Here is a 23,516-nt window from a genome sequence, read left to right on the forward strand (position 1 = left end):
CAGGAGGAGGAAGCCTCTTCAACAGGATCTACACTGAGCTCCACATCACAGAGGGACTCAGTGAGGAGCTTCAGAGGGAACCTGAGCTGAAGCAGCTAGAGACAGCTTCCAGGAAGGAGAGCCTCCATCACACTGCCATCAGGGTTCAGGACATCTTCCAACCCTCAGCCCAGCAGCTCAGACACATCCGAGTGGTTCTGACCAGCGGCGTGGCCGGCAGTGGAAAAACCTTCTCGGTGCTCAAGTTCAGTCTGGATTGGGCCGAGGGCCTGGAGAACCAGGATGTCAGTGTGCTGGTGGTGCTCTCCTTCAGGGAGCTGAACCTGCTGGGAGAGCGGCCGTACAGTCTCCTCTCGCTGCTGGCTGTTTTCCATCCCACGCTCCAGAAGGTGACGGCAGAGGAGCTGGCTGTCTGCAAGCTGCTGTTCATCTTGGACGGCCTGGATGAAAGCAGACTTTCTCTGGACTTCAGCAGCAGCCAGCGGCTGCTTGACGTCTCCCAGCAGTCTTCAGTCAGCCTGCTGCTCACTAACCTCATCCGGGGGGATCTGCTGCCCTCGGCTCGGGTCTGGATCACTTCCCGACCGGCGGCGGCCCATCAGATCCCTCCAACATGTGTGGACAGACTGACAGAAGTGCGAGGCTTCACTGACGCCCAGAAGGAGGAGTACTTCAGGAGGAGGCTGAGTGATGAGGAGCTGAGCAGCAGAATCATCTCCCACATCCAGACGTCCAGGAGCCTCCACATCATGTGTGGAATCCCACTCTTCTGCTGGATCACTGCTACAGTTCTGGAGCACATGTTGAGCAGCGAGCAGAGAGGAGAGCTGCCCCAGACCCTGACTGACATGTACTCCCACTTTGTGCTGGTTCAGACACACAGGAAGAAGCTCAAGTACCATGAAGGACCTGAGACGGGTCCACAGGAGCTGACGGAGGCTGACAGGGAGCTTCTTCTGAAGCTGGGCAGGATGGCCTTGGAACATCTGGAGAAAGGAAACATGGTGTTCTACCAAGAAGACCTGGAGCAGTGTGGTCTGGATGTGACTGAGGCCTCGCTGTTCTCTGGAATCTGTACTCAGATCTTCAAAAGAGAGTCTGTGATCTTCCAGAAAGTCGTCTACAGCTTCATTCATCTGAGTGTTCAGGAGTTTCTGGCTGCAGTCTTCTTGTTCCACTGTTTCACCAACAGGAAGACAGACGTACTGAGGACCTTCATCGGAGAAGAGGAGGAGGAGGAGGATGATGATGAAGATGATGATGATTATGAGTATGTTTACACTGACAATGATGATGATGACGAAAATGACAATGGTACTGGTGATGATGATGATGATAATAATGATGATGGTGATGATGATGATGACGATGATGATGACACTGCAGCAGCTGCTGCTGATGCTTTCCAGTCTCTGGACAATGTCCTGAAGAAGGTCCTTCAGAAATCCCTCAGAAGTCAGAACGGTCACCTGGACCTGTTTGTCCGCTTCCTTCATGGCCTCTCTCTGGAATCCAACCAGAGACTCTTGGACGGTCTGCTGGGTCGGACAGAGATCAGTCTAGAAACCATCCAGAGAGTCATCCAGAATCTGAAGGAGATCAGGAGTCAGAAAATGTCTCCTGACAGATGCATCAACATCTTCCACTGTCTGACGGAGATGAAGGACCTCTCAGTACATCAGGAGATCCAAGAGTTCCTGAAGTCGGAGAACAGATTAGAGAAGGAACTCTCTATGATCCACTGCTCAGCTCTGGCCTACATGCTGCAGATGTCAGACCAGGTCCTGGAGGAGTTGGACCTGAAGAAGTACAACACATCATGGGAGGGACGACGGAGACTGATCCCAGCTGTGAGGAACTGCAGAAAGGCTGTGTGAGTCCACATGTCCTGATCAATATCTCAGTGATGTTTGTGGAAAGTAGTTCTTATTGTTCAACTGTTGAGATTTTCCTCATAATCTGTCATGAACAAAACGTCATTTGACTCGGCAGATTAGGTACAACAAAGTACTTGTTTTGCTATTTATCAGCTTTGAGTTATTAACTTTAAACTGAATTTCAACTATTCGAAATGAACATTTAATAAATTAGATTAAATTAGATTCGTTTATTTGAAAGGAGACTGCGCAAATTCATGAAACACATGATAATACAAGGTTAAAAAAGCCAGAATTTAGCCAAAAGGCTATTTTCAGGGATGTACGATATTGGATTTTTTGCCAATATCTGATATGCCGATATATCGAAACCTCCTTTTGGCCGATACCGATACTGACACCGATAATCACAAGGGTTTTTTTTTTACGTTAAAGAAAGCTAAGTCTCTCCTGTACTGGAATTTACATGTTGCTCTTATTGTGACAGTCTTATTTGTTTAAGAAACACACATAAAACAAGACAAAAAACATTTGATTACCATTTGACTATGGAACTACTGTAACAACCTGGTGACAGACACAGAGCTCTGCAGTGCAAATAAATGAAGTGCTACATTTTATTTAAGAAGCTTTTCCAGATGGAAAACAATAATAATCGTAACTGAACTTGCAGGGTGCTTCCCTGAAATAATACTAACAAAGTGCTTCAACAAAAAACAGGCTGTGCAAAAAATTTAAACTAGCTAGCTCGGACCTAAAATGCCAGTCCATTTCAGTATCAGGAATGAGGATAAAGAACAAAACCATTTCAGTTAATTTTTTTGGTACACTATGAATGTCACCGTGCATGCCCAATTACTACGTCACCTTATCGACTGTGCTGATATGAAATTTTCATGTCTGCAGATACTGATAAACGTGTTTTAAAGCTTTTATCAACTGATACCGATATTGTGCCGATAATATCGTGCATCCCTAGCTATTTTTCATCTGTAGTCCCCTGGTCATGATGTAAAAAGGCATTTAAAAACATTTACACAAAGACAAACAGTTAATAGAACAAATAAACTCTAACACATAAAAGACAACCTGTTAAAAGGACAATCAAAAACATATCACAATAAAAGACATAGGTTCAAAACACACATAACAAGCATTTTTAGTGCTGACAGGTGTCAGTGTTGAACAGCCACAGTTTTAAGTGTTTTTTTTTCAGTGTTCTGGGAAGTGTTTTGCTGTTTAACCTCCTGAAGTATTGAGTTCCACTCACTCGCGCCCCTCACAGACCACGCTGACTGACCAAAAGCACTCTTGCGCAGAGGGATGACACAGTCTCCTCTGACAGAGCCACGGGTGACACGCACAGTTCTTTTTCTTTGACAGATGAACTCCGCCAAAGGGGCTGGAGCCAAACCATGCATTGTTTTGTAGATTAGACATAAAGCTGAACATTTTTGAAAACTGTCCCAGTTTAAAACTTTCTACTTTTTTAAAATTGCACAATGATGATAATGTCTTTATTTTTTGTCCAGAACTTTAATGGCTTGTTTGTATAAAGTTTGCAATAGCAGTTTGACTTTAGCAGTTTGACTTGCCTGAGACCAACTTGTTAGGCAGTAGTTGAAATGACTGAAAATCATTGAATGTAAAAATATTTTTGCTGCCTCAGCTGACATGTCATTTCGAATTGAGCGAAAGTTTGCAAGGCTCATTTTCACTTTTTTCAAAACTCTTTCAATGTGACCTTTAAAGGAGAGCTGTGAGTCTATCAGTAAACCCAGATATTTAAATTGGCTTACAATTTGCAACTTTTCTCCTGTAACAAATATGTCCGTTAGAGACACTGTTGGCTTTACTAAAAAAACATGCCAACAGTTTTAGAGACATTTAGTTGCAGACAAGACTCCTGCAGCCAAGTTGTGACACGAATCATAGCTTGAGTGAGCGACAATGTCCTTGGAACGAGAAATTATTCCAAAATGCCTTCTCAAAAATGACTGCTCTTATAAAAATTGAATCACAATTTCCAAAGTTCGGCACAGTTTTCAGCACTTGTATTCATTCATTATCTGCCGCTTCTTCCCTTTCGGGGTCGCGGGTGGCTGGAGCCAATCCCAGCTGCTGTGGGCGAAGGCAGGGTATGCCCTGGACAGGTCGCCAGTCTGTCACAGGGCTGACATATATATATACAGACATACAACCTAGGGGCAATTTAGGGTGACTAATTAACCTGAAATGCATGTTTTTGGACTGTGGGAGGAAGAGAGGGAGGAGAGAACCCACGCACAACATGCAAACTCCACACAGAAAGGCCTGAGCACCAGCTCAAACATGCACACACAAAGATGCATGCAAAAAATACATTGAACACAACAGAGGTGACTTGGCATCCAGGGAAAAATGAATTATAGAGCTTTTAGTAGAAAAATAAATTTAAAAAGTCTTACAAACATCCTCTTTTGTAACGTTTTTATCGTATATTCTTTTGCCTTCTAATTTAGCTTTCACTATACGGATCGACTCAGTGTTATCTTTGTCTGCAATTTGATTATCTTTTCATTCGCTGTGCAGTTAGTGCTGGTAGGAACGGCATGAAAAATCGAACTGGTTGGCCTGTCTTGTTAGTGTTTTGGTCACATGAACAATCTCAACTTTGCACAGAGTTTGTTGAAAGAGTCGGTCGGTGACAACACACTCACTGCTGCTCCTTGTCCAGCAGCACGGGGATGCACACACCTGTTCAGAGTTTCCAGTTCTTTATTATTCCACAATCAAAAATACCAAACACCAAGAATCCCCGGCTTCAGTCCAGGCAACAAAAACAACTGTCTGCCCGACAGCATCAAAACAATGCAGACTGTTTTCTGCCTCATGTCTGCAGTCCTCTGCTCATGAAACTCTCCCAGTTTCCATCCCCACTGCCACGTCCAGATCCGTACAATGTCCCAAAGAGAGAACTGTGCAACGTCCAAGAGAGACATACGAAAAACTTTCATTCTGGTTCCTCTGAGGGTGATTTCTGGATGTGGAGAGATAACACCTTATAGATGCGTTTTGGACCACTTTTTGCTCAGTGGGGTCCCTTGTGATGAAGAGGGTTGTCAATTCACCAGTCAGTCTACGTCCCCACCCTCATCTATGGTGACCTAAGCTTTGGGTCATGACCGAAAGGACAAGATCCCGGATACAAGCAGCTGAAATGAGCTTCCTCTGTAGGGTGGCTGGGCGCTCCCTTAGAGAAAGAGTGACCGCTAAATTCCACCGCGTACGTTTGTGCTGCGCTCCAGACCGCTGCGCTCAGCTCCGCTCCGTTTGTTCAAAACCCACCGCGTCCGCTCTGCTCCGCTGCGTCTCTGTTTCGCCCGGCCGGAGAAGCAGAGAAGTGCATGCGCTATTTACAATCGACCTCCTAAAGCTGAGCAGTCTGGGCCACACTGGCATCTTTCTCTGCACATCCTGGTAGAAAGGATGACTGGGGTCATATAAAATTTTATGATTCTCCACTTCCAAAATCAGCGTCTCTTCATCCTGGTTGTTGTGCTTCAACACGCTGAATTTCGTGCAACAGGATGCTGACATTCGGGCCTTTCAGAATAAAATGCATACATGGTCCTGAATATGTATTTTGTAGAAAACACAAAATTTATGGACAATAGCCTGCAAATGGGCCGTATATGCAGCTGTGTAAACATTCAGAAACGTTCGACTATAGCTTGATTACAGGGAAAACAGAAGTTTGTCAAATAAAATTTGATAGTGTGTTTTAATTTTTGTTTGCCCGCTTTTTAAAGTGTATATTTTAATCAGTATGTCATGTATATTCGTGATATATCTGACAATTAATGTGACGAAAAAAAATGTCTTTTAACAGTTTAAAGTTTTTAATAAAGACAAAATGATTTTATTTTGTATAAAACCGGAGGTTGTTGGAGTCCTCGTTCCTGTTTGGTGCATCTGAACTGTGGAAATTTATGCGTACGGAGACCTGGACGGACCGGACCGGAGAGAAAAATAGACCTTGGCTCTATTTTTGACTGACGGAGCGGAGCGGAGCAGAACGGAGGCTGTGGAATCAGCTACAGTCATTAAAATAGCAACGTATTTGCTGCGGCGGTCGGACCGGAGCGGAGCTGAGCGCAGACGGAGCGGACCGGAGGATGTGGAATTTAGGGGTGAGGAGCTCAGTCACCAGGGAGGAGCTCGGAGCACAGTGCTGGCACTGGGTCTGGGATAAATAACTCAAGGATTTGACCTACTTGGAGAGTGGTCTGATCTGCTTCACCCGTCCTTCACTACACTACCCTGCATCTTTGCTGCAGCACTCAGCCAAGCTTCCTGGCTGTCTATAAGCTCAATAAACCCCCTTCAACTTATTCTCCTTGTCCCAATTTCTGCTTGAGAACCTCTGACCCATGCACCGTAACAGTAAAACAACTACCGTATTGGCCCGAATATAAGACGACTCCGATTATAACACGACCCCTATTTTTCAAAGATCATTTTGTGAAAAAAAAAATGCTGAAGACAATAAGGTCACTCCTAAAACAACTTTTTATCATACAATTATTATAAACTCAAAAACTCACAACTGAGATAACATTTCAGGAGATATAAAATGAAAAAAATATTACCACAGTATTGAATAAAAAATATATTCTTTCTCAAAATAAGAAACAATAAGCAACAAATAAGAAGCCTCAAGGGGTCAAAACTGCATAAATAATGTAAATAACTGTCCAGTGCGTTTAGCTGAATCACGCTCTGGTGGTGGGCATTCCGTCTTTCCGTTTTTCAGAGACGTATTCACTCACCCTTCTATCAGTCTCTCTGAAGCGTCGCTCTTGGGACCACAGAAAGCTTTTCTCATAGTGTTAGCATCTGTAGTGTTTTTTCTGTGCTCTCCAATAAGAACGAGGCTCTGCTCCACCAGATCTCCTGGCGGCTTGGCAGTTGTTTGATGACTCTGCTGCGTTGATCACCATCAGTTTAAAGTTGGTATCATAACTTCTCCTCTGCTGTTTGCTCAGTTGTCCAGCGTTCAGCCCCTTTGTTCCAGATGATCCGCCATTTTTCATCAGATCATTTGATCTCATTTCATCGCTCCACTCGCTCTCTGGTCACTGATACTTTGGCTCCATCTAGCAGCGCGGATGCGTATTGACCATCTACCGTAAGTCCGCGATTATAACATGACCCCACTTTTGAGGATGCAATTTCTGGAAAAAAATATCGTCTTATATTCGGGCCAATACGGTATATTTGGGGAGAAATAGATCCTCTGACCGTTAATGGAACGAAGGTCCTTGATAGCAGCATGCAAAGTGGCCTGGCGGGTTGGACAGCAAAGCACATTGAAGACCGGGGTCCTGCTAATTCTTTGATATTGGGGATTTTCCATATTGATTCTGTCCTCTCTCAGAATTTCAATTAGGAGACCAACAAGTGCAGAGAACCATTTGAGCAGAGACAGTGCGAGAAACTGAGTAGCACTGGTGCTTTCATGCCCTTCTTCAAGGCCAGTAAAGCAAATTTGTACTTTTTGTTCCTGTCTTCCATGTCGGCCAGCTTGAACTCCTTAGCATGGAGAACTTTGGCTGGTCGAGAGCTGAAAGCTTAGGCTGACATCTTGTCAGGTGATCATGTGACTCCTAAATTATATTCAAATTTTTTCATTCACATGTCAATTTCCTGCTTGCTGCTTTTGGCTTTTGTAGACATCATTATCTGCTATTATTTAACAGCTAAAATTTTTGGAATTCACCACCCAAAATTCTTTTCTACAGCCATCAGACCAACTGAAATTAAAATGCCTTTTTTTTATTTGGTTTTATTTAGTTCTTGCTCTTCTTTACACTTTTAACATCTGACAAAATACTCTTGTCAGGCTCAGGAGGAACATGAATAAAGAGCCTGCAGCACAGTGCAGAGGGAAAAGTTGGGGTGTTGGTACAGTGGGGCTGGTCTGATGTCAAACAGGACTAGTCCAAGAAAGTATCCTGTCTCATAATATCTTGATCTTTCTGTGCCTCATTACAGACTTCTTTTCAAACAACTCTCTGATTCTGAGTGTGAAGTGATCTCCTCAGCTCTGAAATCTGACCCCTCCCATCTGAAACATCTGAACCTGAGTGGCAACAATCTGGAGGATTCATCAGTGGAGATGCTGTGTTCTGGACTGGGGAGTCCAAACAGTAAACTGGAGACTCTGAGGTCAGTTCACTGTCTGAAGTTAGAACTTGTTGGAGTCAAATCACTGACAGGAGTTTAAGAGGATTCCAGGTGTTAGAGGGACAGAGAGTGGACTGAGCTCTGCAGCATATTAAGGCCCAATCCCATTTCTCTTTCTATCCCACCCCCTTCGCCCTACCCCTTGCCCTTACCCCTTTGAAATGGAGTGCTAAGGGGTAGGGCCAAAAGTAAACCCCTCCAAATTGGAACACCCCTTCAACAATCGCGTACGTCATCAGTAGTCACCACTGCCGATGACGTAGGCAGATGCGACAATTGTTTGCCAAAGAAGAATGTTTTTCTTACATTTTTAAATTTTATTAATTGACAAAATACTGACATTTATGAACTTCTTTCGTTGCGGACGACGCCATCTTGCCAATCTTGGAAGACTATCAGAGAAATCTGTCATCCAGTGGCGGCCGGTGGCGAGGGGCGCCTGTTTTGTTCGCCTTTACCGTGAATTGCGGGTGGGGTTATTTCACTTCCGCATTGGCGGGAGCGCTGTTTCCCACCCACGCATGTTTGGAATGCGCCTGGAATGCGCGGGTGTGGAAATGATCGTTCCTGACAATGCGGAAGTGAATTAACCCCACCCGCCAGTCACGGTCTAGGTTGACAAAACAAGCGCCCCTCACCATCGACTGCCACTGAATCATACCCCTCCATTTGAAGTGTGCCTTGGGAGAATTGCCTTTTGGAGGAGTGACTGGCCCTCCTTCTTGGCCCTACCCCTATGTCATAATGACAATTGGGACACTCCTACCCGTCCACGTGAACGCGTAAAACGAGATGTCGGGCCAAGGGGGAGGGCTAAGGGGTGAAATGGGATTTAGCATAAGCCTTGTTTCCACTGCACAGCCTGTGCCGGTACAGGACAGCCAGAATGGGTTGTTGTGCATTTCAATTGACGATAGTGCGGAAAGAAGTTCCCAACTGGTAACTTTTTTCATAACCCCTCCATCGTGGCACCTGGCACAACAGAACGATTCGCATGAAGAGGAGGGACAAATCTGGAATCAGCTGATTGGTACTAATGGCTTTCACTCTTGGCAAACCCGCCATGTTCAAACAGCTCATTGGCTGTATAACCCCTCTGCTGTTTCCATGTGTTGCAATCCCACCGACAGTCCAGCCATGCTCCCTGGAGACATGACACAGAGTTAGGAAATGCCTTTCCACACTGTACCATCTTCCACTGGCACAAACTGCAAAATGGAAACGAGCAATTAGTGATCAGCATGTTGATGAGAGCTCTTCTCCTCCTGTTGGCTTCAGCTGTTTGGACTTTACATTTCTAAACTCTTCCAGTCTGAACCTTCCTCAGCTCTCAATGACTTCAACATCAAACTTTGTCCTCTAATCTCACTTCTTTCTCTCTTTATTCAGGTTGAAGAACAGCTGGATGTCAGAGATCGGCTGGTCTCTGCTGGTTTCAGCTCTGAAGTCTAACCTCTCCCTCCTGAAACATCTGGACCTGAGTTGGAACCCTCTTCAGGATTCAGCAGTTTCTCAGCTATGTGGTTTTCTGGAGAGTCCACTCTGTGGTCTGCAGACTCTGAGGTCAGACTCCATGTTTGAGTGTTTCAGTAAAGTAGTGTTGACACTGAAGGTCAGACATCAGGCTGATCTGAGAGTGATCCACACTGAGGATCTCCAGGAGAAACGGAGCTTCTTCTCTGGTCTTCAGTCCTGTGACTGTGGCAGAGCCGTGTGCAGCTCCACATTTCAAAGCTTGCTAGAAGAAGAAAGCCGTTTCAGAGAAGATATGGACAACATAGTCTGATCAGTCTAATCTAAAGAGGATGAACTCCTCATTTCAACTCAGAATTAAAACCAAAGTTATAAAATATTCAGGAAACTATTCTTGAAGTATTCGGAGGTCTGTGTAGAAGAGAATGGAATCAAATATTCACACTTAAATATATATATATATATATATATATATGTATGTATATATATATATGTATATATATATATATATATATATATATATATATATATATATATATATATACATACATACATATATATATATATATATAAAGAAATGGAAGTTTAAAACATTTACAGTGAAGTAAAAACACACAGTACCTAACTGATCAAAAATAATTGTGTGTGTGTGTGTGTGTGTGTGTGTGTGTGTGTGTGTGTGTGTGTGTGTGTGTGTGTGTGTGTGAGAGAGGGGATTTCGATTTTTAAAACACACTTTATTCACATTTCAAATAACCCTTTACATTTCCAAAACCATGTTCACAAGTTGTTAAAGCAGTTCACATATCAGGATCGGTCACAGACTCCCTCCATGGTTGAAAGCCTTCATCAGTCTCAGCAAACAGAATCCTCTACATGAAAAAAAAGACTCATGGGAACTCATTTTATTCTATTTGTTCTTTTAGCTCTTTTCTCACTTTCTGCACCAGTTTTTTCAGTCTGTATTTCTCCCGATCCGTCAGCTCCACCCTGCCTTTGTACTCTATGTTGACTTCACCAAAATAAACAAAATCCTCCAGATCTGAAAAGTAGTCCTCCACCTTAACACCTTTTTTATTCTTGTTTTTTTCCAAGAATCTCTTCATTGCCATTGTCCCATAAGCACCCTCCTGGACCTCCTCGGCTGTTAAGTCCCAGTGATAATCTCCACCCTCCTCCAGAGAGTCTGTGGTCCCTCCTCCACCCTCTTCAGCTGAACTCTGATCAGTCTCAGTCTCCTGGGAACTCTCCAACTTTCTTTTATTTGGCTTGACCCTCTTTTCTTTAGCGCCGCCCACTTCTTTCTGTTTCCGTTCGTCTGGCAGCACCATCCTGCTGTTCTCCTCCTCCTCCATCTCCACATCCACCCTCACTCCTTCAGTCACAGGTTGCTCCAACACCTCCTGGCCTCCAGTCAGAACTCCACCTCCCTGAGAGTCCAGACCAGCAGCTCCACCCACAGGATCCTCCTGAGAGAGAGGCTGCTCCACCTCTGTTCCACCTCCAACAGTCTGCTCTCCATCTATGCCTTCATTTCCTCCACCTCCTTCTTCTGCTTCAAGTCTCTCTCCACCCTTTTATTCCTGATCACCTCCTCCTCCACCCCTGTCATCTTCTCTGCCTCCCAGTGTTCAATTTGACATGAATTTTTCATTTCATTTTAGTTTTAGTCACTCACCAAAGGCTTGATTTAGTTAAAGTCACATTTTAGTTTTTTAGTTTAGTTTAGTTTTGTTTTAGTTAAAATTTAGTCTGTGGAAATTAGTTTTAGTTTTAGTCTTAATTTCAATCTTGATGAAATTTGACAGTTTTGTTGTACTAGATAGATAGATAGATAGATAGATAGATAGATAGATAGATAGATTGATAGATAGATAACTTTATTGTCCCAGTAGGAAATTTGTCTTGGGCAAAGTGCAAAGTGCTACATCAACATACATATACACATAAAAACAACACAACATAAAACCACAGTAGCAGAAGTGCAAAAGGATTCGTGTCACGGTTGTAAAAACTCCACTGTAAGCATATCTTTAAAGGGGACGTTGATTGGCTGGTTTTGCTCATTCGTATTTAATTTCTAGCCCCCGCTAGAGGGCCTATACAGGATAACCGGCACTGAAAGCTTCTTAGATCTGTGTCTTTTAATGCGCCGCTTCCTTGCTTTTCCTCCCTCCTCCGAAAACGCTCTGTTCAGTTGACTCCATCAGTTGACTTCATCCATGTGCACGTTCCACTCGCTGTGATTGGTCAAATCCATTTTGCCAGTACGGAAGTCGAGATAACTGACAAGCGTTGTCATATCAGCTGTTTGTGAAATGGCACATTCCTCAGAAATCCAGCCTTAACTTTTGAACATGTTGTGCCTCTTCTGTGTAATCACTTCCATTTAATTTCGCGTTGCGTTCAAGGACCTCCTCGGCGGTGTGGTGCATTCAAAGACAGTTGGTGACGACTGCTGGCTCTCCTCTGTGACTCAGACGTGTAAACAGCTGATTGTAAACATATTTATTTGCGTCTACAGTGTTTCCTGCAGGATAAAAGTTTAGCCAGGGGGGAACGTGTGTGTGTCGGGAGGGGGGGGGGGCAGCGTTGCCGAGCAGCACGCTGCTCGCGGCCGCCGCTGCTGCTCCATGGGGCACAACTGCTAATAAGCCTCAAACGCGGCGCTTTTTTTTTTTTTCCCTGTCCTTTGTCCGGGCGCTGCAGAATGTAGCGCGAGCGGGGCGCCCGGACTGAAAAGGTCTGGCAGAAACCCTTATGAGACGGTTGTATTTTCACTGACCTGCTGCAGTGACGCTGCTCTGATAATAAACATGCTACGTCTTGGTATAGCATACGATGTGCTATTATGCTAGGATAACTCCGATGCACCACAGACATGCTGCACTACGTTTTCGTTTCAACTTGTAGTGATCCCACACTTTGCGTCCCAAAACACTGCCTTTCCAGGATATCCAAATAAACATTTTCTGGGAGCCATGTTCTCTGGATCTAACACCAACACACTCACACCAGGCACAGAGAAGGCAGGGCCGAGGCTGAGCATGACCATATAAGGAAGCCAGGATCACATTTACGTCACACCGGTCCCGGCTTGAAAAAAACTCAGTGAAGCAGAGCGTTCACAGCCAGTCAGAACTGTTTTCAGGGCTTGCGGGCGAAGACATGTACCGCATTACTCGACACTTTGGTGTCGTTTCACATTGGTATCAGACTATTTAATAGTGTTTACAGGTTTTAAAAAAAAGGGCCACTGATCAACGTCTCCTTTAATTATGTTTAGATATTTAAATGTAGAATGTATCATATAACTCTTGTATCATAAATATGAAAATCTATGGCTTGTTGGAAAAAAATTAAATACATCAACTTCAGATTCTTTCAGTAAATTCTTACAACAAATGACAGCCTGCAAGAAAAAAGCTCCAATCATAATGCAATTTAAAAATCTGTGCCTGATGTTTATAACAATAGAGTCTGTCCAACCTGGCCACAGAGACCTGATTATCCTTCATATGTGCCCAGGAGTACTGCCTGCTGTCGCCATGCTTAGAGCGCCACACATCGGTCAGCTCATATGTCTCAATGATCTGTTTCAGCTTTCTCCTTGACTGCGCATTCGGTTCCAGATGGTTTCTGTCCAAGTCAGTAACAGTGCAATTAAAGTCACCCCCACAAATCAGAAAGTCCGTTGAAACACAAGTTGAAAGTGCATCGGCTAGATCCTCTAAAAAAACACACCGCTCACCAGGGTTAACTGGTGCATACACATTTAAAAGAGTCAGGGTATGGAGAGCCATGGAGAGCTGCCTTCTGCAGCTCACGATGTGCAGGAGTTCAGGGTCTTTGCAGCCAGAGGACAGCTTCCTCAGAGCAGACACCACTTTTCTAAATCTGGACAGGGCATTAATAATGTCCACGTCTCTTATGCATGGAGGAACGTTGCCCAGGATGACTTTTTTAGCCGGTGTGGTCAGAGGCAAGACTGGAACCAGCAGGTCTCTGATCACCACCAGCTGCGATGATGGTGTTTGCGTTTTCCTCCTCAGTCACACACATTAGCACAGCTTCATTCATCCTGGCAGCTGATGATGTTGGCTGCTCCAGTAATCCTTGCCGCTGCACTTACACAATCCTCCACCAAGCAAGAAAAGTCAGGTTTCATTCTGAAACCGTGCTTCCTGGTTACCCTGGTGTAGTCCATCGTGCTAATAGTGAGCACACTGCTAGTGGCACCACAGACCCACCAGACCAGGAACCAGTCCAGAAAACCTCTCAGTCACCAAACCTCACCTCACACAGCTCACTGAGCTGCATGAGGCTCTGGAAACCTTTGAACAGGTGAGAACAGTCTGAAAAACTCACTTTGCCTGAACAGACTCTGCTCAGTCACTCTGCAGCCACTCCAACAGCTCTCACTCCCAGCATGCACCAGGAGAGAGAGAGGACTGACCTCTGCAGCATATCGATGAGAGCTCTTCTCCTCCTGTTGCCTTCAGCTGTTTGGACTTTACATTTCTAAACTCTTCCAGTCTGAACCTTCTTCAGCTCTCAATGACTTCAACATCAAACTCTGTCCTCTGATCTCACTTCTTTCTCTCTTTATTCAGGTTGGAGAACTGCAGGATGTCAGAGATCAGCTGTTCTTCTCTGGCCTCAGCTCTGAAGTCCAACCCCTCCCTCCAGAAACATCTGGAATATCTGGACCTGAGTGGGAACCGTATGTGGGATTCAACAGTTGAGCAGCGATGTGATTTTCTGGAGAGTCCACTCTGTGATCTGCAGACTCTGAGGTCAGACTCCATGTTTGAGTGTGTTTCAGTAAAGTTGTGTTGACACTAAAGGTCAGACATCAGGCTGATCTGAGAGTGATCCACACTGAGGATCTCCAGGAGAAAGGGAGCTTCTTCTCTGGTCTTTAGTCCTGTGACTGTGGCAGAGCCGTGTGCAGCTCCACATTTCAAAGCTTGCTAGAAGAAGGAAGACGCCGCAGAGAAGAAATGGACAACAAAGATCAGTCTGATCAGTCTCATCTAAAGAGGACGAACTCCTCATTTCAGCTCAGAATTAAAACCAAAGTTAGAAAATATTCAGGAAACTATTCTTGAAGTGTTTGGAGGTCTGTGTAGAAGAGAATGGAATCAAATATTCACACTGGAATGTAAAAAAAAAGAAATGGAAGTTTAAAACATTTACAGAGTAAAAACACACAATACCCAACTCATTAAAATAATTGTGTGTGTGTGTGGGTGTGTGTTTGTGTGTGTGTGTGTGTGTGTGTGTGTGGTGTGTGTGTGTGTGTGTGTGTGTGTGTGTGTGTGTGTGTGTGATAGAGAGAGAGATTTTTTTTTTTATTTATAAAATACACTTATTCAGTTTTCAGTGTTACAGTGCATGTCAGACATTTAAAAAAATAATCTATTCAGATTAAAAAATGTGCAAAGTGAAGTTCGTCATTGTCCATACATTGTGTTCCGTTTAAAAAACTGCTGAACCAGATGGAGCAGACGCAGCCGGGCAGGCCCTGATCATGTGTTCCTCCTGTCCACAGCCGAAACATTTCATGCCAGCTGAGCGAAAACAACGTAATCATAATCATTTACTCTCACGCGGAAGCTGAGGTTCAGCTCCTCGTTCCGGTTAATGAGTATCATAAATACGTGTCTTCTGTGGCACACAGCATTCTTCTGCAGCTGAGACTTACATCCAGACAGGATGTCCTTCACGGAGGACACTGCTTTTCCAATCTGGACAGCTCGCGCATCAGAAGCTCATCTGGCACGAAGGGAGGGACGACTTCAACATCAAACTTTGTCCTCTAATCTCACTTCTTTCTCTCTTTATTCAGGTTGGAGAGCGGCTGTATGTCAGACGTCAGCTGTTCTGTGGCCTCAGCTCTGAAGTCCAACCCCTCCCTCCTGAAACATCTGGAACATCTGGACCTGAGTGAGAACCTTCTGCAGGGTTCAGGAGTTGAGCAGCTGTGTGGTTTTCTGGAGAGTCCACTCTGTCGTCTGCAGACTCTGAGGTCAGACTCCATGTTTGAGTGTGTTTCAGTAAAGTAGTGTTGACACTAAAGGTCAGACATCAGGCTGATCTGAGAGTGATCCACACTGAGGATCTCCAGGAGAAACGGAGCTTCTTCTCTGGTCTTTAGTCCTGTGACTGTGGCAGAGCCGTGTGCAGCTCCACATTTCAAAGCTTGCTAGAAGAAGAGAGGAGCTGCAGTGGATCATTGACTGTGAACCTCTGACACGCTCCATGTTGACCTTCAGCTTTCAAAGCAGGCTGATCTCTCCTGGATCAAGCTGTCACTGATCTCCCAGCTGGCGCTCCAAACTGTGTTCGAGGTGACGGGGTTTCTTCAAGAAAATGTCTCATAAACAGGTAACGCTTCCTTTCACAGTACTGTAATAACCATGTATTAACATGGTAATTGCAAGGTAAGTACCATGTAATAAGGAGAAGTTACTGTAAAGTTACCATGTAATTACAGGGTAACTATGTTGCTAATTACCTAGTGCTTTTAGAGTAACTACCAAGCCAATTCCAGGCAAATACCAAGTAACTACCTGGTAGTAAGTATTAATTACTGGGTAATTATAATGTATATAGCAACTATGTTGTTGATTGCCAAGTACTTGCTAAGTAATTGCTAAGCAATTACCATGTAATCACTGGTGCAAGTGTGTGTGGTAATGCGAAAGTTTCCTAGTAACGGGCTAAATAATGAGTAATTACCATGTAATAACATGGAAACAGACCTCACTTCCTTTTACAGTACAAATCCACTTTAATAACTATGCAATTTTGAGGAAGGTATTTTTGCAGTTCCTGGGTAATGAATAAGTAGTTACCAGGTCATAGTGTGGAAACAGGCCTCACTTCCTTTTGCAGTATAGTTCAACCGTAATTACCAGGTAAATGTACTGGGAAATACTAAGAAGTTACCAGGTAAGTAGTAGAAACCACTTGACTACTAGGGAAATACATGGCATACACAGCTAGCAGTACCTAGTAATACCTAGTAAAAAATATTAATTTTCCAGTGATTACATGGTAATTACTTAGCAATTACTTAGTAAGTACTTGGCAATTAACAACATAGTTGCTATATACATTATAATTACCCAGTAATTAATACTTAGTACCAGGTAGTTACTTGGTATTTGCCTGGAATTGGCTTGGTAGTCACTCTAAAAGTACTAGGTAATTAGCAACATTGTTACCCTGTAATTACATGGTAACTTTACAGTAACTTCTCCTTATTACATGGTACCTACCTTGCAATTACCATGTTAATACATGGTAATTACAGTACTGTAAAAGGAAGCGTTACCCATAAACAATATGGCATAGTCAGTTATTACTGTTACATAAAGTGGTGTTTATTTCACTACTCCAAAAGACCAAAGAGGAAATTAAACAAAAAAGAAAACACAGGACCAAAGGAAATTATTTACACTGTTAGTTGAGGCTTTGGTGTTGTCTGAATTCTTACACAGCTTCTTCCTGCAGCCAACACAAAGGAAGAACAACATGTTGACCAATCCAGGTCAGGCTTCTTGGTCTGGTAGGAACTCTCCTCCAGCTCCTTCATCCAGCCAAAAGAAAGCCAAGAAGAAAGTCATGTTTCTCATCAGACAAGCCCTCTCAGTACTGTACCTGCATCTGTACAACTTTCTGACTCTGTTTCACACTGTCTCTAACTCTGCCAAAAACTCTCTGACTCTGTCACCAACTGTCCCAAAGCTCCAACTTCAACAAGCCAAAATGGCTACCTCAAGCCTCATTTCCGCTGTCGGTGGACGGTAAAGGTTGTTCCTGAACAGTATGCGTCTGTGAACTGCTTCTCTGGTCCGTGTCCCCACTGCAGTCAGCACGGTTTGAATGCAGATGGGTTGTGAAGGACGCAGGTAGCTGACATCAATTCAATTCAATTCAATTCAATTCAGCTTTTATTTATGAAGTGCCAATTACAACATAGTCGTTTCTAGACACTTTAACAGAGAAAACCCAACAGATCCACATGAGCAAGCATAAGCGACTGTGGAAAGGAAAAACTCCCTTTTAACAGGAAGAAACCTTTGCAGAACCAGGCTCAGAGGTGGCGGCTTTCTGCTGTCCGGTTGGGGTGAGGGGACAGAAAGAGAAGGAGATAGGACAAACAGTTTCTTGTATCTACGTACAATTCATATATAAACACAGAGTACATAGGCTACAAGAGGAACAATCATCAATGACATGTAGAAATACAATGAAATTACAATGAAATTACATGGGAAGAAGGGAAAGGAGCAGAACTTGGAGCTGGTTCCACATGGTAGGAACCCGGGGTTAAGTAAACGCTTACACCCAATGGGTCCAGGTTTCCTCAATTAATCAGTGGAGCAGCTGTTTTGTTTGATGCCCGATTAGAATTGAATGCACCCATTGAATCCAGCCTGTCTCAATGGATCAGCCACAATTGATGTTCTGTCTGCGATCCCTCAAGCACAGCTCTAGTCCACCTAAGAGACAGCCTCTTCGTCCAGGGTTTTGGTGTTCTGACTTTTTGGTCTCCCACAGTGGAAAGAGAGAGAGAAAGAGGGAGAGATCATTTTATTTCCATTGAAGTGGACACAGGTTCAAATCTGATTTGAATTTTAATTGTTACATCAGGGTTTTTGCTTCAAGGGTGTTTAGGTGTAAGATGAAAGGGAAAAAGAGATTTGAGTTTTTGTGTGACCAATGTGCATAATATGTGTGGATCTACATAGATATGATATGTGAATGTTGTGTATCTCTGCTGACCTGGGAGCGGTCTTGTATTGTTTGTTTGTTGTTGTGTTATGTATTTTTTTGTGTTTTTGTTTTTGGAATTTGTATATGGATTGTTTTGTAGATAATGTGGCTGCTTTGACACATTGTGAAGATGTTGTATGGACCCCAGGAAGAATAGTTTTGGCATTGCCATGCTAATGGGGATCCAAATAAATCAAATCAAATCAAATCAAGGTTCACAGATTTATACAATAAATCCACAACTAATTTTCCCAACACTACCTTACAGAACAGTTACATAATAGTTGAGAGAGGGAGTGAGAGAGAGAGAGAGAGAGAGAGAGAGAGAGAGAGAGAGAGAGAGAGAGAGAGAGAGAGAGAGAGAGAGAGAGAGAGAGAGACAGAGAGAGAGGACGCGACCCCTAACTCTAAGCTTTATTGAATAGAAAGGTCTTCAGCCTGGTCTTAAAGCAGACTGAGTCAGTCTCCCTTACAGACACTGGGAGCTGGTTCCACATAACAGGAGCCTGATAGCTAAAGGCTCTACCTCCTGTTCTATTTTTAGAGAACCTGGGAACCTCCAGCAGACCAGCACTCTGAGAACGAAGTGTTCTCCTGGGATAGTATGGGACTAACAGCTGTTTAAGACATGATCGGGCCTGGTTGTTCAGGGCTTTATAGGTTAAGAGGAGGATTTTGAATTCTATTCTAGATTTAATGGGAAGCAGTGAAGGGAAGCTAATATTGGGGTGATACGATCTCTCCTACTGGTTCTTGTGAGAACTCTTGCTGCAGCGTTTTGAACGAGTTGGAGACTTTTTAGGCAGTTATTGGGGCCCCCTGATAACAAAGAATTAGAGTAGTCTACTCTGGAGGTAACAAATGCATGGATTAATTTCTCAGCATCGCTTTGAGTCAGCATGTTCCTGATTTTAGAAATATTACCCAGGTGAAAGAAGGAGGACCTGCAGACCTGTTTAATGTGGGAGTGGGGATAAGTCTTGGTCAAAGATCACTCCCAGGTTCCTCACAGTGTTACTGGGAGTTAAAGGTGCTGTAGGCAGGATTTTGCTAGTCACTGCTAATTTTTCTGTGTTTTCTTTGGATTAAATGTTAGAGTATCCATTGATAATCCTTTAGGAGTGTAGCATAATTGAACTACCGCGAGGGCGCAGCGTTTCCATCTGTCTCTGTTCTGAGCTGAAAAGGACTCTCGACAGCTCCAGGTATCTTCAACCAATCAGAAGAGCCCATGAGGCTCTAACCGTGATTGGTTGAGGGGCGTTCGTCACGCGTTCTTGTGGGAGGGGCTTAACATGCGTAAGGGCGTGATGTCAGAGAAAACAGGACAGGATTGGCTGTGCTGGGTTTCAAATCGCCATCTTAGATGGGTCAAATCGCCATCTTGCTTAGGTAACCCTAAGCAAGATGGCGGAGATGCGGAATCCTGCCTACAGCACCTTTAACGCAACACCATCTAGGGTCAGTATTTGATTAAATCATTTTTCCCTCAGGTGTTTTGGGCCAAATAAAATAACTTCTGTTTTATCTGAATTTAGCAGGAGAAAATTATGACTCATCCACATCACGGCGCTTCGCTCTCCAGCAGTCGCTCCTCAGCGGCTCTGCTCAGCCCAAAGTGAACCGGAATGTGGTCTGGGTTGAGCACAGGCCTTTGGGTTCAATCCACAACTTTTCTCAGTGGAAATGCACAACAAACCGTCCTGTATCATACCACACCGCCAAAAGAGGTGCTGTGGAAATTTGGCTTTATATTTGATAAGCCCCTCCTACTTGGCCAGATCATATTAAACACTTAAATAACAGAAAATATAAATAATTAGTACGAAAATCCAATGCAGCTGGTCAGGTGGTCATTTTCTCGCCCAGCGTCCCAATGAGGCTGTGCCTGTAGGAGCACCTCGGTTTGGAGAGGTGGATGTCTGTCTCAGTGAAGCGTTGCAGCAACACAGCGTCTGGTGAGTCTGTCGTCTGTAGTGTCCATGGTATGAGAGCCGATGTGAAGAAGTAGGGCTGTGGAGTGTGAAACCTCAGCTGAACTGTTTTCGGGAGGGATCATGGTGAGGTTGTTGCACAGGTGTGGTGAAACGGGGAGTGTGCACTCAGTGATAGGCCGCTCCATCACACTGCATGGCTTTCTGTCCAGACACCTTAACTGTTGACATGTCCTCCACTGGACTCCACTTCTGTTTGGTGTTCCAAAAGAATGAAGATCAAATCAGAGAGAAGAAGAACTGTCGTTCCTCTTTCAGTTCCTCAGATGTGCAACCCCCTTTGCAAGAAGAAATGGACAACGGTCAGTGTCATCTCGGCAGGATTAACTCCTCATTTCAACTAAGATTTAGAGTGAAAGTTAGAAAATATTCAGCAAACCAATGTTGAAGGATTTGCAGCTCTTCAGAAGTTGAGATTAAATATTCACATTTGAACAACATAAAAAATTGTTTACATTTCCAGAAGAAAAACAACAAAACTCATCAAAACTCATCTGAATATGTCTATGTGATTGTATGATCGTGCATGTATTTGTATGCATGTCACATGCAGATGTTGGAGAGACAGAGGACTGAGCGCCGCAGCATATTGATGAGAGCTCTTCTCCTCCTGGTGGCTTCAGCTGTTTAAACTTTACATTTCTAAACTCTTCCAGTCTGAACCTTCTTCAGCTCTCAATGACTTCAACATCAAACTCTGTCCTCTAATTTCACTTCTTTCTCTCTTTATTCAGGTTGGAGAGCTGCTGGTTGTCAGAGATCAGCTGTTATGCTGTTATGTCAGCTCTGAAGTCCAACCCCTCCCTCCTGAAACATCTGGAACATCTGGACCTGAGTGACAACTGGCTCATGGATTCAGGAGTTGAGCAGCTGTGTGGTTTTCTGCAGAGTCCACTCTGTCATCTGCAGACTCTGAGGTCAGTTGACTGTCTGTTCCTGTTGTAGAAGGAGAAATGTTTGTCAGCAGCTGTGATCTGAGACTCTGATCCTGCAGTGAGAGAGTGGACTGAGCTCAGCAGCAGCTGGCTGGTGTGTGTGGACATGAGGAGGAGTGTGAATGTTGTGCTGACATGTGGATGATGTGTGTGATGAAGATCCACAACAACAGAACAGCTCATTGATCAGGACTCAGTAATGTGGAGCTGCTCATTTCTCCATCAACACATCTGATTGGTTCCTCCTCATTGATTCTGCTGCTTTCTCACTTTATTCAGGTTGGAGGACTGCGGTTTGTCAAGGATCAGCTGTTCTTCTCTGGCCTCAGCTCTGAAGTCCAACCCCTCCCATCTGAAGGAGCTCGACCTGTGGAAAAACTATGTACCTGATCCAGATTTGCAGCAGCTGGTTGATCTTCAGCAGAGTCCAGACTGCAGCCTGCAGGGTCTGAGGTCAGTAGATGGTTGGAGTGAGTCCATGCTGCTTTCAGCAGGTTTGGACTAAACACAGTCAGTGTGAGAACAAAGATCCAGTGTTTGACTCTCAGTGAGGCTGTGAGAGGAGAACGCTGAGCAGCTTCAGGATTGGACAGCAGAGGACACACAGTCAGCCAATCAGAGGAGCCACAGGCTTGTTGTGTTGGTGTGACAGTGGTGGTCCTTCATGAGCTCTGAGCTGCTGACTGCTGCTCTGAACAGGACTGAAGTCCTCACTGCTTCACAGAGACTCTGATCATCTCCTCTCTTCTCTCTGCAGCTGGAAGAACTGAGAGCAGAGCTTCATCCAGCAGTGAGTGACAGAGGAACCAGCAGAGGATCTGCAGATTGTCAGCGGTGGAGTGTGAAGAGCTGAGGTCAGCATCAAAACAGGGATCCTCCTCCTAGCCTTCTAAATATGTGCCGTTATATTTTGAAATGAGAAATACTGTTCAGTTAATAAAAAGAGATAAATCTGCTGCCTCTTCATTACTGGTGTGTCAGTGGGCAGTCGACTCGCTGTGTGTTTAGAAAACTGGTATAAAAATTAGGCTGCAGGGTAAATGTTGAATATATATCAGTCAAACTAGAAAAATACAGTCTAAATATTCATTCTGATTAGGATGGAAATCATGTGGTTCAGGACTATCCATCGAAGAGCTCGACAGCTCTCGAGTTGTCACCTATTGAAACCAGCTCACAGAAACTGATTCTGATTTGTGGACTTCTCTCCCAATAACAGAAGCTTCAGCCAAGAGTTTTCCTTTCTTTCTTCTTTTTTTTGTGTCTTAATAACAGAACGTCTTTGTTTTGTAAGCATTCCCCTCGACCTCTACACTTCTGTTCCCCCTCGTCAAACTCATCAAATACACAATCCAACAACCCCAAAACACTCTGGAGGACATGTTATAATCCGCACATTCACTACGCTGTGAAATATTAATGCAAAATTACCAGATTGAGTTGTTTATGTGAAGATTGCTAAGACGGAACTACTTACTAAACATGGCGTCTGGGCGTAGTGATTTCAAAAGAAAAAGTAGTTCCCAGTATTGTCACGTGTGCAGGAGGGAGGACCCACACGCAGGCAGTCAGAGAGAGTTGAGCTGGTTTACTGTCCAGAAAAGCAGGGTAACAGGAACGCAAACAAGCTGAGGGGCGGGCAGGGACACGGACAACACACACAACGAACCGACCAGGACAAGTGAGGGATACAGGCTTTAAATAAGGCAGACACAGGTGAGGCACATTCGGGCGCTAACGAGGAAGGAGACCAGGCAGGAGAACATGAGGAACAGACAAGCAGGAGAGACAGGGCATGTAAAAATGGGGAAAACAAAACCAAAACCAGTCCAGAGCGCCCCCACAAGGCTGGAGGGGCACGGGGCGTGACAAGTATTTGCTTCAGTGTCGTAACGCTACAATATTATTTGTTGGTGTTCCACAGCGTAGTGAATGTGCGGATTATAACGTGTCCACCAAAGTGTTTTGGGGTTGTTGGATTGTGTATCTGATGAGTTTGACGAGGGGGAACAAAAATACCATTCACTTCCATTGTGTCCGTCCTGAAAAACTTCCCCGACTCGCCTCTGAATAAACAACAGCTCGCCCTCACAGAAAAAGTAAGTATGCTGTTCGAAATGACTAAGGAATTACATGGGCCAATTTGCCCAAAATGTTGAAGTATTGCTTTAAGAAAAAAGAGCCCATAGTCCCACTCCAACCCATGTGAAGCTTTCTCCACA

At 44.2% G+C, this 23,516-nt stretch overlaps 1 protein-coding gene across 1 annotated transcript; it reads left to right on the forward strand.

The window, feature by feature from the left end:
• Nucleotides 1-422: 422 nt before the first annotated feature.
• On the forward strand, nucleotides 423-17,409 carry LOC115382616 (NLR family CARD domain-containing protein 3-like; the record flags this gene model as incomplete). The annotated part of the gene is made up of 6 exons (XM_030084436.1): nucleotides 423-1,228; nucleotides 1,388-1,873; nucleotides 7,914-8,087; nucleotides 14,192-14,374; nucleotides 15,430-15,564; nucleotides 17,334-17,409. Coding segments are annotated over 6 exons (1,860 nt in total), but the record flags the coding sequence as incomplete, so codon positions are not given.
• Nucleotides 17,410-23,516: the final 6,107 nt, after the last annotated feature.

Source organism: Salarias fasciatus, chromosome 3, assembly GCF_902148845.1.
Source record: "Salarias fasciatus chromosome 3, fSalaFa1.1, whole genome shotgun sequence".
Lineage (NCBI taxonomy): Eukaryota > Metazoa > Chordata > Actinopteri > Blenniiformes > Blenniidae > Salarias > Salarias fasciatus.